This window comes from Gavia stellata, chromosome 3, assembly GCF_030936135.1.
Source record: "Gavia stellata isolate bGavSte3 chromosome 3, bGavSte3.hap2, whole genome shotgun sequence".
Lineage (NCBI taxonomy): Eukaryota > Metazoa > Chordata > Aves > Gaviiformes > Gaviidae > Gavia > Gavia stellata.
Genome location: NC_082596.1, coordinates 92,323,584 through 92,344,392, shown reverse-complemented (window position 1 = coordinate 92,344,392; position 20,809 = coordinate 92,323,584). Strand labels below are relative to the sequence as shown.

The following is a 20,809-nucleotide window of genomic DNA, read 5'->3' as shown; positions in this document are numbered from 1 at the left end:
GTGAGAGGTTACCAGCCGGCAGGCCAAGAAGCCGGAGAGGGTAAGGAGAGAGCATGTGTGCGCTGAAAAGGGATGGGCTGGGCTGACACCTGGAAAAATTATGGAGGTTCTTAACAAAACTTTCCAAATCCTGAGAAATATTTTACATCTAGTGTGATTTGAATGATGAACGAAGGCTACGGGGTGCGTGGTGGGTCTGTTGTGACACTACCCCCACCCTGGGGGCAGGGGGAAGGAACGGCTGGTTTATCTGGCTAGACTATATCTAAAATGATCAGAATTACACCACTGTCAAAATGATCAGCAACAAAATTATCATTAGCACCTAAAATGTCATTTCAGTGCCTATACGTATAGCTATTTATATATCACCTGTAAATGGTTTAAGGAATTAGTAACTTATTCACAGTGAAAAAAAATTTCAGAAGAGCCAGGGGGATTAGCAGCCCAAGCCCCATTTCTAAAGCAATTTAGGTTCCTAAAAATCCATGTCACTAGATGTCATGTGGATTCTTGAACAATTTTTGAAAATTACTTTCATTGATTTGTAAAAAAAAATGCAACTATGCCTTTATACACACAAAATACCTGCCCTACCTCATCACTTGGAGTCGTACTGGTAAGTTTCCCTGAGAGAGAAACTTGTGACTGATTGATTAAATGCAAACACTAACTGCAGTAACCACCAACATGAATGATATGCAGGCCACCACATGAAGCCATATGTGAGCAAAAAATTAAACAAACGAGACACAAAATTTTGTGTGTTAGGGCCAACTAAATTTAAAGTAAGCCTTTAATGTCCTTGCTATAATAGAAGCTATTCATAAAAGTACTTTCACTTTTATTTGTGTAATTGTTGTTCTTTTCTTTAGGTTTTCTCAAGGGTTTAATTTGCTTTCTGAAAAATACGTGCTGATTTGTCAGTCTTGGGAAATGCTGAGACTTCTTAGGCCAACACCAAAGCAGGGAGTTTAATTTTAAACTAATGGATAAATTTATTGACATCAGAAGAAACTACAATGTTGAGAACATCTGCAAATAAAGACATTCAGCTTGGTACTGACGTACCTAGTTTCAGTTTCTAATTTTAAGTAACCAAAATGCAAAAAAAAAGTTGTTCACCAAACATTCATTCTTGCTTTTGCAAACAACACTGGACAGGGACAAAATAGTTCTCAAAATCACAAGAATTCTTACTTATATGGAGCAACTGAATCCACAGCATATTCCTATCAATGCTTACTAGGGAGAATTAGCTTATAAACACAAGAAGCGAATGCATAGAAAAAGGAGAAAAAGTAAGAGAGACAAAGCAATTACTAGAGCTCCTACTACGTCCCCTTTACCCTGTCAAACCTTACTACTGTTAAGGCATATGGGACAATGTGTGATCATACAGGGACATCTCGCTATCAAGAGATGCTAAAAATATGGAGAGAAACTTATTCCCAAACCTGAGCTTTTGGGCTAGAAATTCTATTTATACAGTCTCTCTCTCCCCAGTCAGAATTTTTTCTGGAAGTTGATGCCAAAAATTGAAACCAGACTAAAAACTCATTGAGGATAAAATGTTATTACCTCCCCAGCCACCCACTGGCTGTTCAAATAATATTGTATATATCTGTGCACTTCTGCATATTTATTGAATTTGTCAAGTTTTTGTTCCCAAGTAAAACTTATTGGCCCTGTCAAAAGTTCACCAGCTGCACAAGTGACTTTGATGGCCTGAGGAACAGCCCTGGCGCTAGCGTCATGGAAGAGCCTGTGGCTTTCCTCTCCCTTTTCCAGCTGAGATCGGTATGTTGATGCATGGGGCCCAGAGAAGATACAGAAGGAGGGAAATTGAAAAAATAATAAACAATAAAAATATAAATTACAGAAAGCGCTCACCAAGCCATCCTGGTTTTATTATATGGCCTTGAGAAGGAATTTTGTATTTTCAATCAAACTATGTGGAATATGCATTGTAAACATTCTGCACCCACTGCTCAACATTTTTATGGCTTAGTAGGAGAAGAGCTAACAGGAATGTAGAGTGGGTTACTACATAATCCTTGTGGTGTGGCTGATGGGCTGTCACATGGAAAGAACAGGGTTGGCAGGTGTCACCCCTTGAGATCACAGAGGATGGGAGCAGGACTGTGGGGATCCGGGGGCACAAAATAGAGACTCGGGCAGAAAAACCCCCTCTGCAGCAGGGTGATGAACAGCACCCTAGTACTAACATTTTTGGAGATCAGTCCCCCAAGGTGGGGAGTGAATGGGAGAACAGAGAATGAAGACTTGGAATAAAAAATTAAGATGTACCAGCCTACATCTTTTTCTTATGACCTAGAGGGCAACACTAGACATAACCACTGTGGCAGTCATTCATGCACCAAAAGTCTCGCATGTTACAAAACTAGAAAGTGAGGGGAGAAAAAGAAGAATGTAGAGAAACAATACTCTGTAACACAGCAAATGCAACAGGCTAGAAATGTTCAACCTGTGGCTACTATCTCATATTCATACTTACACAATGGTTTTCCCAATGTGCTTAAATGACTTCTCCACAAATTCACGGACACTATGAACCTCCCCAGTGGCTATGACAAAGTCCTCTGGCTCATCCGTTTGCAACATCAGCCACATGGCCTGTGGAAAGACACACAAAGTCAGATTCAGTGCAAATGTCATTGGCCTCTTTGGTACATAATATTATATTACTGCCTTTTTGATTTGGAAGTAACTACACACACACACACACACACACACAGAGCTCAAGCTGGGGAAATTAGCACTTTCCTAACATGGTGGCTATTAACTAGATCAGTGCAACTCTGAAATGAGTTCAATTATTTCTTATTATAGAAAACAATGCTGTATTTGATTTTCAATTTGTTTCACAGTAGGGGTTTCTGCAGGGGAGACTTTAATGTGTTTACTTTTGAACACTGAGACTTGGTTTAGTGCTCAAGAGCATGGATTCACTTTTTTAAAGCACTGCATGAATTGTCATAGATATGGGGAAAAGAACAAAATTTTGTAATGTTTTAGTCCAGAGTGCTGTTTTCTGTCTGTTATAGAACGACATCAAACACACTGAATCATAAAAATATGGCTCCTTTTGGCTCTTTCTTCTGTCACTTTTTTTTGGCTAAGTTGAGATTTTAATTAAGAGTAAGTAATTAAAAAGGTAACTAAGGATAGTCAACAGTGTATTTGACCAAATTAAATTCCTGCTGAATATGTGCTGAACGTTACATATTAAAGCACTGTAGCAGAAACTTTTTCTTTTGACACAGGAACACAGAAAACACTGGTACAAAAGTGAGACAACCATTAACATCTCCTTCAGAGAACCATTTGTGCAGCGGCGAAAATCGCAATAGGTTTTGAAACAAAACTTCATGGGATTGTCAACATATTTGCATTTCAGGGGAGCAGGTTTACTTCCCACAGCAATGTCTTTCACAGAGTTCCCCCCCCCCGCCCAAACAAGTAATGATGGATGAGCACCATCTCAGAGGGCTGGCCAGCTAAGTCAGCATGAAAGCAGGAAAGCAGATGGAAAAAGAGGCACGCAAAGACACGTGTGACTTGTCTGAGGTATCACGGCAGGTACATTTCAGTTTTCTGATGTGCAAGCCACTGCTCTAGTGACTGGACTATTTGCCTAGGAGCTGTAGGCGGACAGAATAATTATTACTTTAGATCAATCAAAATGATGTAAACTTCATTTCCTTTGGAGAGGAAAAGGGAATATTTGTATGGCATGATCCTCATTTAATAAATAAGCAGAAAAGGAAAACAAAATAATTCAACTTTCTCTCCATATGGTAAAAAGGACTGTCGTCTTCTCACAGTGTAATCCACAACGCTATTTGCATTGACCTCTTCACATCATCTTTAAAGAAAACAACTTTAGTAGGTCCCTTGATGGTAGTGGATACTCTGCAAATCAGATTAATAAAAGCTTTGGGACAGCTCAGTTTCTCTTGGTAAATACCACCTGAAATATTCAATTTTTTCCCCCCTATTCTTACTAAATCAGTGTCCAGCATAGCAAGGTGATACATTCCACTTAAATGGTTCTATTTGCAAGTCATTTTTCTTCCCAGTTATTATTTTATGCATCTTCCAAAGTTTTGACAAGATTTTATTAACATGTTCCTTTTGAACCTTTTTGCTTCTTGAACGTGCGTGGAAGGCTGCATTTTAGGCGACTGCTGTGTAAGTCCTTGACATTAATTGTGCTTTAGGGATATGACCTGCTGGGCAGGACAATGGCAGCAACTTTATTTTTCCTTTCCAGGGCTGAACATCCTAGCCAATGATGCAGAAATACCCGTCTGGCTGATGAAACTCCTCTTCTGGGGAGGAGATGTCTTAACTCATATCTCTCATATGAGCTTTCTTGGAACATTGGGGTTTCCCTGCTGATTTGAGAGGCTGCTGTAAATCACCAACTCCTGTTTCTTCATGACTGGACAAGCTTGCAGGATTCACACTAGTAGCAGCTTCACAGAAAGGTAAAAGGAATATCTAAAATAAGTAATTGATAGTTCTGGTTCTCTGAGCCTAGTCCTTGATTTCACAGACCTTCAGCTTTCATTAAGCAGCCCAGCTGAAGACAAGAAACTTCCTCATATGAGAAGGCGCTATTTGAGTGAATAAGGATTTCCAAGATTAGACAGTCAGTCAGTGTCAGAATTTACAGTGGTTCTCCTCCTGACTTTGGTGGATGTTTGCTGTACACAATGAATTCAAGGTCTTGCCCTTCTTTGTTTGAAACATACACAGCACTGTAGTGTTAGTTACATCTGAGAGAGATGTAACAACCAAACCTGGTTTATTGGTAAAAATCACCCCCTGCCTCCAAATGCCACATAGATTGACCAAATATGCAATATTAGCATAAGGACCTGCTATTTACTAAGCACTTTTTTTAAGTAGTATTAATATGTCTAAGTAGAAGCAGGATCAGTCTTACAGCATTTTTTTGCCATCCCTTTACTTTTAAACATCTCAGTATTGTAATTCACTGGACACAATTTTAGTGTGGGTGCTTATGCTGAGATATTCAACAATCCAATGAGTATTTAAAATATTCACACATTAATTTTGTGTATTAATATAAAATAGTGTTGGAAGTTTCTTTTCACTCTAAAACATGCACTACGTTGAAGGAGACAGCTACGAAATGCTAACTAAAAAACAACCTCTGACAATTGGTCCCACCAAGTTTTATGCATTTGGATGTATCAACTCTTGTCTACCCCTTCAAAGAGCAAGCAATCACCGTCTTAGAAATACAACTTCAACTGCAGTAAATTTCTACAGGATCGACTTAGCAGTGATCAAACAATGCAGATAGAGTTGCTAAAAGCAATTTTTGCCTGAACTCCTACCAGGAAAGAATGTTTAGATTAATGATTACTTGAGAATCTATCACTGCTGGTTCTTTTATTTTTTCTGGCATTCACAATCGTTGGCACTTACAATTAACCTCCATCAAATCAGGTATGAAAAAAAGGAACATGCTAAAAATTACAAACAAATTAAGTGATAGTTCTGTTTTGTTTTGAGGAAGGCGACGAAATGCTGTTGCTTGAATGGGTCTGCAGGAACAGTCTGTAAAAAACCACAAAGGCAAGCCAGAAGATAGAAAAATCTTTGAACAAGCTCTGCATTCAAATCTTTATTTCCACAGGTACAGCCCACGACAACCAATGAGAAATCTGTGTACAAGCAGTAGCTATATGCTTTCCCTACAGCAAGTGCCAGGCATGTGCTTCCCCCCACATCAGACTAATAAAGGCCCTTGACCTATCAATTTCTAGGCATTTCCTTTAAGAGTTCATATTGTACCAGACTCCGGGCTGAGAATGAGAGGAAAGGGGGAGATACAGCTCCAGGTTTATTTGTCATTACTGAATGGCTTACTGGTTTTAACAGAGGGGAAAAGCTTTGTTTAAATTTCCACTGAAAGTAATTAATGGTTATTGACTGGCAAATGAAGAACAGGTGACACTCTGAATTAGAAGATAAATGATCTCATGTTCTAGCGTGATAATGGGTTAGTAATTGCTACAAAGCCTCAGCCTAGTGCGTCCCATCATAATGCTAGATCATGTCCAGAACACAAAGGCCTCTGTGTGAGAGGTATTCAGCCGTTCACCTCCCAATACAGCTGCAGAGTGATTTGCTCCATTTATTCTCTGATGGACTGCACAACTGAGGCAAAAGTTCACCCATTCTCACCTTCCTGTTCACATGCTGAACCACATGACCCATGACATGGCTGAACTGGGATAAAAACATTGCCCAGCTTTGGCTCTTGGCTATCTTTTAACCATCACAAGGTCATATATTTTAGGAATTTTTCTGGTGCAGGAATGGAGAATCATGGATTTTCCTGTATTTCTTTGTAAAGGCTTTTTTGGATGGGCTGGAAGCAAGTAAGGAAATTACTTGTGTTCAGTTCTGCCACCCTATCCCTAATTTTTTGCTCGATCCAGTTAACAAGATGTGGGCAAATGTTGAAAAGGAGGAGAAAACTACTATGGCAACAACTCAGGCTTTGGCTCTCTTAGAATAAGACTGCTCCTTTAATGGCAAATGTAACAAAACATATTTTTCATATTTGAACTCTTTTTGGCTCTGGTCTAGTGACTCACAAAGTCTGAAGGCAATACTATGTCATTTACATTTAAAGACAGAAGCCTAAGCGGAGAGAGATACGTAGCAAGTCTAGCAAGCGGACACACTTTTATGATTATGTGGGCTAGGATATCTGTTCTGCATGCCTGAACTACAGCCTCTGCCAAAATCTTTCCTCTCTCATCTTTCCCCTCTTCCCTTTTCTCTATATAAACCCCTGCCAGTAGTAAGCACCATTTTCAGGCAACATATCCAAAACATGAACGAGTCTTCTCCCTGCCCAAATTTCTTTGCTTACGTAGTGTTTGCACCTGGGCTAGTGAAGGGGAAAACCCAAGCTGGACTAACACAGCCTTCATATAGCTACATTCTGTGCATGCCACTGACGTTATGGTTGTGATGTGTCTGCTTGTCTTGAGCATCTGGAGTATGTTGTAGACGTGTTTCACCATTAACTTCCAGTCCAGCATCTTGGTGAGAAAACACTTATTAACTGGGCTGTCATCCATGGATAACAAAGACTCGGTAGTTGAGATTATGTTTAACTCTATATATTTGGTATTTTTCTTTCGCTGCCTGATCTAGCACTGTATATTGTTAAAATGGGCTCATGATCAGGTATCTGCCTATTTCAGAGAAAAAAGAAATACAAATCCAACTTTCTGAGGCTTCAAAGTGCAACTGATGATTTCTGCTATAGAAATAAAAGATGATTTTTCAAAAGAATGAGTCAAGCCTTTTCTTAGGTCTCATCCGATGCAAGACTCAAAACAGATATGACTGAACAGACACACAATGTGATAAATGGAAAATGTTCCTGTTGGTACTAATTACTATTGCCCTGCACTGCTACACAGCATTTTTTTCCAAGCCCTATACTCTCAAAAAATATTTCATACGTATTTCCAGGTATTACACAGAGAACTTCTGACTTTTTTGTATTTGCCAGACACACACACACACACACAAAAATCAAACCAAATCAGTAATGTTTACTTTAGGAGATGGAACAGATAGTTGCAGCCTGATGCAGGGTGCATTGTCCGTGAGTTTCAGAGACAAAGAAGCAGAGGCTGGTGAATGTCTAGCTCTACTTACTTATCACTTGTAGAGGGCATGGGTTACCTCAAGGCTGTCAACAATTAGGGAGCAATTTCTGACTAAGTCAGAAAAACATTACCACCCAGAGAGACCCAAGAGTACATTATCACCATTTATAGAAATTCTGTCTTTACAGTATTCCATACTCTATTGTCTAGAATTGGGCAGAAGAATTCAGTGGGTTGGACATGGTACTCTCTAGTGATCCCAAATCTAGCTATCCTGCTGGGGTCACCACTGAGAAGGAGAATTGAGCATTTTGGGCCAAAGCATGATGAGCCTTTACAGGGATGTGGCAGCAAAGGAGAACCTTCTCCCCATATGGCGAGCACAAAGGCCTGGCATGACTACTGTTCCTGCATGCATCATGAGGGACTGTTCCCTTTGTGCCACAAAAGACAGGGCTATTGTATCACCTCCCTCTCTGCATTGTCCCAACTCAATTGCACTGGCATGGAAAGAAGCTGCTCGGCATCTTCTGTGCTGCGCGACATGAGGAGATGTCATGCCCACGCACTTCCTGCCTGCCTGGATGTGAAGCAGTTCCAGATGCCATCACCCGGCTCCTCCTGACACAACCCAGCTGACTGGCTGTGGTTTCTCAAGCTGCTACAGAAATGACCACAACTGATGATCATGCCTTAGAAAAGTGAGACTGGGGACATCGACTCAGAACTCTGAACCAGAACTGGCTTTCAGTTTATCTATTTATTTACTTTTGAGGGGCAGGGAAGGAACAAGAGGTGCTATGCTGGCTGAGTCACCCACATCTGGCTGACTTCTGTGACTGTTAAAAGCGTAGGTGTGTACTGGGTGTACCCGGTAGGCATGAGAGTGTGTTATATAAGGAGATTATATAAAGAGACAGTGATACATACATATAATACACAACACAAAGAACAAAATCTCCTTACACATGTTCTGCACCCAATAGGGGCATAGCTCACATGGCTAAAAAACACTAACGAAACTCAAGTGCAGCAAAAAAAGTCTTGTGATCAGAGTAAAGTATAAGCTGCCTGTGCCTGAAAGCCAACACAAAAGCGTTGGGCATGATCCCATGCTCCCTGCCACAATGGGAGTTCAGTCTAAGTAATGACTATCGCTTTAGTACTTGTTTCTGACGACGTTATAAGGCAAGGCAAGCACAGCGGGGAGACTCTTGCCAAAGAAAACCACAGGGATGTGCTGCCGGGCACGCTGATGCTCCCAAGAAGCCAGTGACAGCAGGAATATGGGAGTATGCATAATCAATGTACTCCTATGATTTTTTCCCTTCTTGCTCAGTTACTTAAAAAGTATGGGTGCACACCCAATAAGCAAGAACCTTGCTATGCTGTTACAGTTTGTATTTGAAAGGCAAACTGAAGTTCATGACTGAGGTCATTGTCTATCACTGCAACAAGAGTGACACTTTTCATAAGCTCAACCCACTCTCAAAACCTACAGCAAAAGAGGTACTGTCCAAGAAGTGCAGGACACACCTCTTCCTTTGCCCTGAAGAGTAATCATCCTGTTTTCTCAGATCACCAAAAATTACAGCGTTGGTGCAAGATCTGTTGCTCAAGGAATCTCCATTCATGCAAAACCCCTTCTGAACACCATTTAAGTATCTATCAGATCTCATCAGTTTAAATACATTTTGATATGCTTCCTCCTTAACAGTGTAATGCTGAACATAAGGACTCCAGTGTCTGTGTACAAAGCTTTTCCTTTAGCGTTGTCCTTTCTACTCACGCAGAAGAGACATTGAGTACTTAGGACATGGCAGCTGCTTCCATTCAGAAAAGTGACATTTGCAAACCATAGACAGTTACATCATTGACAGAAAAGCTGTAAAATGAGAACAGATTCGAGATGAAAACATCTTCCTCTGAGAGAAAAACCACATCATTTGACAAAAAACAATGGAAAATTTGCCTTAAGAATCCCAAGAAGGAAAACAAACAACAAAAATCACTTTTACCTATATGCATATTAGAAGTCTCCCAGGGTCTAGTTACAGAGATAATGTATCACAACTCATTTTCTAAACTTTCTCACAGATTTCGAAGTTACAGTTGATAAATTGCCACAGAAGCAATTTGAAGTATGCTTGCTGATTTAGTCAAATCCTATGGTTTGGCTATAGATGTGAACTTGTTCAGAGCTGAACTGCATTCAGATCCATGATTTTTTTTCTTTCAAGTTAAAAGAGTATAGTTGATATATTTAAAGATAATAATCCAACAATTATAAAGTTACTAAGATAATAAAATACCTGGTAATCTTTGTGGAGCATCTTGAATGAAAACAATATCAATGTCTTCTGAAACAAAAGCCCGCACGTCTGTAGGAAATACTAGGAAATACTGTCTAACTTTTCTCTTGTAAGCAGATAGGCCAATTGTTTTACAGATCTCAGGGAGGGCTCGTGAAACTTTAGTAGGCAGTTTTATTAATAAAAACCACAAGAATTATAATCCAGATAAAGCTTAAAGGTCAACCTTCCCTGTTAACGCAACACGATGTTTCTCACATGCATCTCAGTTGAACACAAAGTTCTCATTGTGTTATCAAAAACTAGATTACTGCTGCTTTTTTTTTTTTTCCTTTTTCTTGTGTCACCGAGTGTCAAAATATTGTTCTTTCAATACATGGAAGTATTTGTATACAGTTTTCTAAGTGATCTTTAGTTGCTAGCTGGAGGCAAAAAAGAAACAGTAAAGCTGCTTGTTGGGAAACCTCACCAACAATGAAAATTAATATAGTCCTTTTTTCCTGCCAAAAATATTTGAACAGATTTTTAGGTCCACAATGGTTTGTTTATTCTTCAAATGGTTAAATTGGAAGTGACATGTGTGACACAAAGTAATTTAAATGAAAAGATACAGAAAGGATGCATATATGCTCTGTTTCTTGCGTTTTAATTTTCGAGGATATTGTCGCAATTGCTAACAAAGGGGTGCCTTAAATCCTGTTTAAGAAAAAAGGGAAAGAAATTCAAAGCTAAACAGAGAAAAATGAGAAAAATTTGAATTACAGAAAGTACGTGTGAGTTTTAACCACTCAGATTTGTTTTACTTAGACAAGACTATAGAACAAATACATGTTTCCCAGGCTCCACCTAGCAGACAATTCTGAAAGATATTTGACCCACTTCCCCTCCCTTTTTTTCCCTTCCAGAGTTAATTTTCCCTGCTATTTTTATATGAATGGAAGACAAAATACCTCTTCACAAAGAAGCAAACTCCCATTTGACAGGATTACTCACCGCTAAAGTAAAGGGTTGTACCCAGGTTGCGGTGAGGGCAGAGCAGTATTAGGGACCCATGCCAGTAAGGACTGGTTGGGGCCATGATCTAACCACAAGAAAACAGACTAGGCTTTCAAGGCAAGTATTGGCATGTTTACTAGAGCAAAACTATCAGCCCCAAAATAATGATCACAATGTAGATATTGATCACAAAATGTTTACAGTGCAGCATTTGACTATAAAAAGATCCTGGTTCATGCTTCTGACACCTGTTTGCCTCCTATTTCTTTCCTGGATTGCTCAGACACTTACAGCTAAGTGCAAGCTGACGTGCTCCTTTTGATGGGTGTCAGAGGAGCAGCATGATATATGGATCTAAGTACTACTGATCTCTACACAATCGAAAATGCTGTTATCTATACCATGATTCAGGCAATTACTTTCTCTCTCCAAATCTTGCTTTCCTCTGATTTGTGAACATTGCCTCTTCAGCTTGCTAGCTGCTCCACTCAAGGTTTGTAGGTCTGCAGGGATCTGCCCAGTGCCTATCCAGAAAAGGGCCCTGACTCAGATTAAACCACTAGTAGTACTGTAAAAAAGAGCTAAGAGCAGCAGAGAACTGCCAGAGCACAGTCAGATAGGCTCAGAGATAATAAATCAGTACTTCATAATGTTTATACACGTTTGAGGGTATAATTGGGAAGGAAGAAGAGCAATAAGATAGTAAAAGTAACAAAGGAAGAGCACTGAGATAAAACTTATGAGCAGTGTTGTTTTTTTTTTTAAAGAAACACAGGGAGATAGAGTGAGTTAATAACAAAATTAACCTGAATTCTATTTTATAGTTTACATTCCCCCCCCCCCCCCCCCCCCAAATTTCCAGAATTCTTTCTTCATGCTTTTGAACACTAAGGCATTTTCTCCTCAGACTGCTACCAGTTTCCAAATGATGTTACACTCCTGAATAATAATCTAAAACAATTGACTTGAAATGTTAATTTGCTCATCCTGAGGAAAACATTATATAAGAACCCAATGAAAAGGAAATTAGAGTTATCCTTGTCTGAATAATCTGTGTAAATAAAGAGCATGCTACCTTTAACAGATCATTGAAACTTCACCTTCTGATTTTATTCCAGTTTTCAGTCCACTGGAGTTGGAAGTAAAAAAGATTTTCACCATTAAGTCATAGTTACGTAGGAGGCAGTGGTAAAAATGCACACCAAGCACTGTTTTACTAACTATAAAAAGCAAGAAACACCTGAAAAAGTATCAAGATGCTAAAGTAATCTCATTCCTGGTTCCGTGGAATTTTTCTTTTTCTTTACCAGAACATTTCAGGTGACAACATTTTGGTATTTGATGCTAAATTCTCTTGGTTGAGTACAGAGACAAGAGCACAACCTTGATGCCTCGGGGATATGGTAATGCAATACAGAGGGATATATTTTCTTTTTTATTTTTACCTCATGTCACAAGTTCAATTTTAGGCCAACAGTACCCAAAACCGCCACCATATGATACAGCAGCTTATGCAAAGAGTCTGGCGGTTTTAACACAAGCCCTAGGACAGAGGAATCCACCTCCCAGATTCACTGCCACAGCGTTAGCATTGCTGTTGCTCTGACCAAGTTCCTCTGTACTCAGGGTCAGATACCAGCTCATGGTCTATGCCATCTCAAACTGGGGCACGGGAATTTCAGCTAGAAGAAGTCAACAGTAAAACGATCCCAGAAACCAAAGGACACATTTTAGAAGTCTGGCTGTGCAGTGCAGATGTGAAAAGGCAACAGGAAAATTTCTTTTGAGCATACTCGAAAATGCATTTGGAGGGCACTTCGCATTGACCTTCCCTTGGCTTGTTCTGGTTATTCTGATTCCACCGCCATTAGTAATTACTACTTCTGCAACGGCGGTTAGTCGCACCGAATCCTAAGTCAGAGAAAGGGAAAGGGCTGCATTAAAACTGTAGATATGGCTGCTCTCCATGGGCTAGTGTCAAAATGGAATAGAAAATTTTATTCAGTTTGTTCCCAGCAATAAATACAGTCCTGGCATCCTGGATAAATCCTTCACATAACAGCATGTGTTCTTTTATGCACCCTGGGAGCGATTCTATTTAAAGCCATGGAATTGTGGGTGTGAGACTGTAAGCACATCCACTTACCCAAAACAAAATTAAAACCTGTCTTATATTAGAGTCAGGAGAGCTGTTACGAAAAATGCAAACCATATGAAGTTTTAAGTATACTTATGTTTTTTATCTGTCTCTGTGTAGCATATACAATTGACTTTCACTGCCTGAGATGAAGTGCTGACAAGTGTTTTACCATATTATTACAGAATACCCCAGTAGCATTATCACACTTCAACTTTTGCTTGCAATAAATCTCTGCTACATGCACGTCAGAAGTCATCGCTCATATCACATCCAGACAAAGTAAGGGCCCTCCCTCCCCGATGGACGTGAACGAGACTCTACACACACTAGGTATTCTGCCATTAAGGCTGGAATAAACCCCGCAGGCCAGACACCGGGAACAACATTCCCACAAGCATTACTTGGCGAGGGCCAGAGGTCTGTTCTCAGGCAAATAACAGTGGCACAGGCATGAGTCATTGCAGAACGCAATGGATTTGTCACCACAACGACATTATCATCCCTTATATGCCAGTTTCCATGTGCAAGTCTCTTAGAATTCTTTTGTTTTTTCTTCTTCTCAGAGATTTATAACTCAACTGCTGATACATATTTCACATGAACACAATTCTCTCCTCTGTGTGGTTTTTTTTTAATAGTTATACCATAAACCATATTCTCATTGCATGGGTCCAGCTTTAGGTCCAGCCTGTTTATTGGTTTCAGTTTGGTCAAAGCAAATGATGAGCAGACACCATCTCCAGTGTCCCAACCTCAGCAGTGACAATGACTCTCATTGTGGCCTTGACTAAAGCATTTAATCTTACCTCCTAAATTTTGCTGTCTGTAAAGCTGGATTGATAATACGTATGCAACCAGAGTGCTGTAAGAAAGTTAATGGTAGCACAGACATTTCATGATGAAGTGCATTATTTGTTATAGGTTTAGATACCTTTGTCTGCACTTTCATAGTGAAAAAAAGTTATTTTTCCACCTAAAAGGTAGGAATTCAAATATTCTTCCTGAATACTGACTAGCTCTGGACTAATTAAGAAATGAATCAAAGGAGCAGGGCAACCCAAGGATGAGAGCGCATGGAAATGATTGTTAGATTACACATTCCAAAACTCAATAAAATAGACATTTCTTGAGATACTGCACATTTCCGTTGTGATGCAAGAGATAAGTGAGATAATTACTCAGGCGATGAAGATACTAATAAGCAAGCTACAGTGGTTTCTTGGTGTCTTTTTCTCTCTTGCCCAAGCTTCAGCAAATTTAATCTTTTCCCCTTTTGCACAATAATTGAGGGAAAACTGGAAATAAAATCTTTGAATCTTTTTCCATAGAAATGATCTTCATCCTGCAAACCATGCCTGATTCTGACTTCACATGAGATTAATTTCATGAATTTCTATAGCTTGACTGTCAATGTAAAAGAGAGGACAGTGGGGCCTGTAGTTCACGTCAGCGTAAGTAGCTCTCTGAGGCTGCAGTATTTTCTGTATCAGACCCAAGAGGTGGTTGTAAACCCAGGTATGAAACAAACTGTTGCATTAAATGGTGAAACAATAACTAAACTTATTATTAAACCTCCTCACTTAGTATTCTTCCCATTTCCAGCAGGAAGAAAAAGACCGAAGCATGAGACCATGTGGGAAGGACAGGGAATAAACCCACCTAGCTGCACATCCCAGAGAAACCTCTAAAGCCTGAGACCACTGCAGTCAGACCTCCCTCAAATCCTGCTCTCTCTAGCTGCCACCTCTCCTCAGTCCCCATGCTGACCCCCTGAATCAAGCCAGATGGGACTGGCGGAGACATGTCAAGGAAGTGCTGAAAAGGTGACTTGGGTCTCTGGCAGCTAGTCTGGAGCTCGTTTCTATGCGAAGTCTCTGGGGGCTGCTGCTTTGCAATTTCTCAGGAATGTTTAATTCTCCTCATCCCTTTGCTGAGTCTCTCTGGAGAGGTCATGGAGGCCTGTGACATCCCTGGAGGGCACTGCCTAACTAAATTAGCATGAGATAACTTTGGACTCTCTTCCAAACAAGAAAATACAAGGGAGAGAATTTCATTAAAAGCAGAAGACTAGGTGATCCAAGTTAATCCCAGCCCAGAGCTGCTGCAGAAATGTTCTCTGTTTATATTTTGACTTTACTCTCTGTTACAGAGTTCACTGACTATAATGGAGGCTGTGTTAAGTGCACAACTTGACCTCAGTTGACCAAATCTTAGTTTCATAATAAAGATAAAAAGTGGATTTGGCGGCTCTAAAATGTTTGATTAGTCACTGTTTTGCCTGTTTGTGTGTGACTACATAGGGCGATGAGTAAATGGTAAAAGATACACACTGATGTACTTCACTCTTTATATGAGCTTTTTAATCATGAAACATGAACTCTTTAATATGCAACAGTATTATAATTCATACATATACATGTATAGGCTTAGCATTTGTTAGCAAAGCAAATACGACCAAGTACCAAACTTGCTTTTTTTTTTTTTTTAGACTTGTGTACACAAAGTTTTGTTTACGTTCCCTCAGTGGATGAAGGAAATAAAATCTACCTCAAGAGGTAAAAAGAAAAAGACAACTTGGAGAGAAGGAATGCCAGCATCTGCACACAATTCTACAATAGCATGTTTCCCATGCAACTCAAGGGCAGGGTAAGACACAAAGGTAGCTCAACACACCCAGCAATATCCCACCTCGTCTTACAGCAGTGAGAGAATCATAGCAAACACCACACCAAATACCTCCAAAACAAGGATTTGATTCTCTGTATACAAACAGGAGGGGGAGTGAATTAGAAATTTTTCACTTGGGCTGAGGTTATAATAGCTGCCTCTAGGGAAACAGGAGATGAAATAAAAACGTACCGAAAAAACCTCATTGCCTGAGCTTGATCTATTGGAAAAACTGAGTTGGTGAGACCCAGGAATTCACACTTCAAAGTACTATTAAATGTATTGGTAGTAATAAACTAAGACCACCTAACAGTGCAATATGAATGAAAACCATATTATTCTTACAATCCTGAGATTAGAAGGTGAAATCTTACTTTATTAAATGTTGTTTATAAGCCACTCCTGTATAACAGCATGTTTTGGATATATTGGGACATATACTCCTCGTTCTGAGAAGACAAGAAGAAAAGGAAAAGGTACAAAAGTTCATGCAGTTCATGTTAAGGACAACCCAATGAGCTCTCTCCCTTCAGGAAGGAAATATTAGCATGGCCTCTTAGCTACACTCTGAGGGCAACTATCTGCTGGGAAACATGACTTCAAGTCGACAGATCTTGGGGCACCAACAGGCTGAACTAAGCTTCTTACTCCTCTCATAATTGTATCCTTTTCACAGAAGGGCTGCTGCTTTGCCACGGGTGCCACTGAGTTTGTACATGCACAATTAAAAATCAAAGCAAATTTTCCACCTGAGCTTTTCCTATAGAACTGAGTGTCTGTTTAGTAGGTGCTTTTTCTAGTCTTCCTCAGAAAGACAAAGAGATACACCAAAGGAGAAAATTATTCCAGCATGGGAGAGAGCGACTGGAGAAAATGCATGAAAATCAACTCTTCCTTCCACAGTGAATATTCCTTCCCCCTCCCTAAAGCTTGTTTCATCACCAAAATCATACCCTGAAATCAGGCATGTGGGCCCAAATCCTGCTCCCTGGAGTCAGCCAAATCTTTGCTATAGACTTCTGTGAGAATGGAATTTAATTCCGAGTCTAGGAGCATGTCAGGGCCAAAGGCAAAAAAAAAGGGTGTTTTCCACACAGGCTCTGTTTTTCTACTTTTGTGCCCCTCAGGAAACTGGTGCAATTAGATTCCTATTATTATATACTGGAAGGGCACATTTGGCACTGCATGTGAGTTTATGTACTTTAAAAAGTTTATGTACTTATAAAACAGAGGGAAATTTTAAATATAAGTTTGTTACTTTCAAACAGCAGACTTTATATATAAACAGTTCAGAGCTGCTCTAGTCTGGTAAGTGAATAATTAGGAAAAAAAATGCATGAGAAACATATGATAAGCTGGCAGAGAAAGATTGCTAAATAAGATTCTTCTCCCTTTTTAATGCCAAAACAAGAGATAACAATTCTATTTGCGTCCAAAAAAAAAAAAATTCAAACTAACTTCAAATATTTGAATGAGAACCACCTAAATTTATAGCTATAGGCTTTTCTCTTTATTGTAGGGCTTCCTGGAAAGGTGCAAATAGGAAAATTAATCTAAACAAACTAAAGGTGTGATCTCAACAAATCTACTTAGAACTGCATTAAACGCATCCTTTGCCAGAAGGAAAGTCCTCCCTTTTATCTACCTAAATTCAGGACACTTCAGTCCTGAATACAAGTCCACATTGGGGTTTAATGCAACTGAACTGATCTACTTTACAGTTTCATACAGACTGATTTTCCTGGACCAGACCCATCAGTGTACTGCACTGCGAGGCACAATGTGCATGGTGAGTGACAGACTCTTGGATTTCTTACTATAAACTCTGAATTTTCTTGCTTTTATTTTGATCTAAAGGCAGCTCAGCTTGCGTTCTGCTTCCTTAAAAACCTACTTTCTCCTTCACAAGTTTTAACTGGATACATTACTCTGCATTGCCCTAAATTATCAGCAATGGTATTTTGAAGTATTTACCAAATAATCTGTTTTGTCTCCTGAGTAAGTCAATGGTGAAGAAAATCTTTGCATTTTCAAATATAGCATGCACAGAAGGGCACGCATGCACACTATATATCCATCCTCATATATCGTATGCCTACCCTGGTATATCAACTAGTCTGTAACATGCTTTCAAATACTTCTGGGTGAAGGTACCACAGAAACCTAAATAATTTTCATCATATCTGAGCTTTTGTATGCCTTACCAGAACAGACCTACATAGTGAGGAAGGATTTTGTCCTTATGGCGTGGGGCAAGAAAGGAAGATGCCTTTTTTCCAACTCCCCCAGTAATTCAGTGCCTGGAGGAGCAACAGGAAAGGTGACCTCTTTGAACTTATGGAAGCAGCTGCCAGCTCAGCAGGAGGAGCATTGCTCGTGGACTGCAGTACTTACCGCTGGAAGAAGCCTTTAAGCCAGTTGTCTCTCTCTCTCTCTCTTTTCATCCTCTACCCCTAAATTATACAAATGGAAGAGCAAGAGAGGACTTTCAAAAACCTCAGGAGTCAGCTTGTTATTAGATTGGATAAAGAAGTCGCCAAGTTAAAGTTTCCAGTTATCCATACAAAATCAAAACAATATAATTGCTGTACTGAGCAAGCAAGGCATAACTTTGTTTAAGATATGATTTATGTATTATTTCAACCTTCTCAAACACTTTATCTTTTGACATATTAATGTTCTTGCTCTCTGAATTTAAATTTCTAAAAAAATATTTAAACTTCTAAAAAAAAAATTAAACTTGGCAGATGTGAAACAAACCTGTCTCATATGTAAAGAAAAATATCACACAAAAGGAAAATGCTGACTTTTCTAATTCTAGTTTTAAAGGTACCTTTGAAAGTCTTCTAGCCAGTTATCCCAATGGAGTTCAGCAACAACTTATTTCCTCTGCCTTTGAGAAAATGAAGTTATTAAAAGGATAGGAAGCAAAATAAGCAGAGATGGTGAGAGGCATTTTTACTTTTTAAGATTAAAAGTGTGAGGATGTCAGGGAAACCAGAACACAGCTGACCTCCCGGTCCTGAGTACTTTAATACACACATTTAACCTTAGGCATCAAAGGGGTCTCATGCACATATACGCAGGGGAAATACATATGTGTTCTCATTGTACCAACACCACAAAAAGATGCCACATGGCACTGAATCATGACAGCTGGTCAGTTAAGGTTTCTTTTTGTTTCCCCTGTTGTGAAGCCAATGTAAATGTATTGTCTTAGGACTCTGTTAGAGAGCTTTAAGTGAAACCACTTGTACTTGTGATGGATTAAGAGCACACAGAGAATCTGCTATCCTGGCTCAGCTACACAAGGCAACTCACTAAGCCACAATAACTTGTACATGTAACTTACCCCTAAGTGCCTGTTCTTTTTCTTTATTTTTCCTTTTTTTTTTTTTTTTTTAACAATCCAAAATCTAGGAGAGTCAAACACACAGGCCCTGGTTTTGCAAATACTTCAAAACAGAGGGTGTACACCAAACGGGGCTCTGGCCAGAAGCTTCATCAAACTCAGACCTTTAAGGAAGAAGTTTAGGCTCTGCAGTTAAATGAAAGACTTGACATGGGGCTCAAAGCAAAAGGCAGAAGAACAGGGAGGGGGAGGAGAGGAGAACATTTTCTGGCATCTGACCCAGGTTTAAAACTGTGTTTCATTTTCTTAAACAAAACCAAAACACTCCTCCAACTTTGGGAAATCCCTAGAAAAACAACCGAAAACATTGTTTCAGAAGGCAATTATGGTTGCTAAAATGACACATCATTTATGAATGGAAGTACTTAGAAGAGAGTAAACTAATTTTTAAGGACAATAGCAAACATGCACTGGACTTAAACTTGCTGTTTCCTTGCCACTGTTACATTGGTAATTCAATTACTCAAGATTTGCACTACTGCAACAAAAACCAGAGCCAAGCCCATTATTTCCATCAGTGACAAAGAAATACTTATATCCTAACTGTGCAAAAGTCTTAATAAAAGCATAGAATGAATGATTTAATCAGTATATGAAAATATAGACTGATCAGAAAATTCCTAATAGTAGTAGGGGCGATAGTAGTAACAGTAATAATAATAATGATAATGATGGGGCCATACATTACAGGCATACATTATTCAGTTTCAAAAGGATACCTCTGTCTATCAGTTGTGTAAGTCAAGAATCTTATAGTTATCCTGTTAAATGACATCTACAAAAGCATAAAGCTCAACAACTGAAGATGTGCTAAGCAAAACTCCTGTTGTTAATGAGTAAATTTCCAAAGGCTAATGTGTCCAGTTTAACAGTATCCCAATAGTACTGATACGGAAATCGAAATAGTAGCTGCTAAAAATCAATCAGTTCACAAGTCACACTTAAGACTGTACGTTGTAATGAAAACCCCATTCTTTAGTATCTGGTAAAATTAACGTGCTTGTTTGTCGTCAAGGTCGGATTTAAGGCTTTCCATGCCGTTACTTTTAAGCACTCCAGTTTTGAAAGCAGGAGGATAAATACTTCAAACTGCATTTCTCCCCAGTCACCTCTACTGTACAGTCAACCAAGTTCACAATAGAAAACTTTTCCTCTCCTCTTATATATTTAGTGTCAAACGAACACATCTCACTAGATTTTTAGTCTTGTTTACTGAAGAAACAAGGCTTATGCACTTTACGTGCACACAGTTGCATGTCCAATAACTCCTGCTTTCCTACTGGCTTATTTCAATCAAAATTTGTCAAAGGGACAGTGGTACCAAAAACATTAAATGACTGCAAGTCTTGCTGAAATGGGAGTTGTCAAGGGTAGAAATACCCTGTCAGATCACTGAGGGAATGGCCAAGCCTGAACGTAACTCCTACTAGGTACCAGGGAATGCACAGAGGAAAGAGCTATTACAAAGGCTCAGAATGCATGGGAAACTTCAAGCAAAATCTGCAGCTTATTAGATACTAGAGACCCAACCATGTGTTATAAAACAAATGGCTTGGCTTGCAGAACTATATTTTCAAAGAATGAAGTT

At 39.3% G+C, this 20,809-nt stretch overlaps 1 protein-coding gene across 1 annotated transcript in view; it reads right to left on the bottom strand.

Moving 5' to 3' along the window:
- GMDS (GDP-mannose 4,6-dehydratase) overlaps nt 1-20,809 on the bottom strand; it is a 444,874-nt gene that overhangs the window by 79,911 nt on the left and 344,154 nt on the right. The window contains exon 8 of the mRNA XM_059815329.1: nt 2,519-2,637. Coding sequence (XP_059671312.1) covers nt 2,519-2,637 — 119 coding nt within the window. The remainder of the gene's footprint in view (nt 1-2,518; nt 2,638-20,809) is intronic.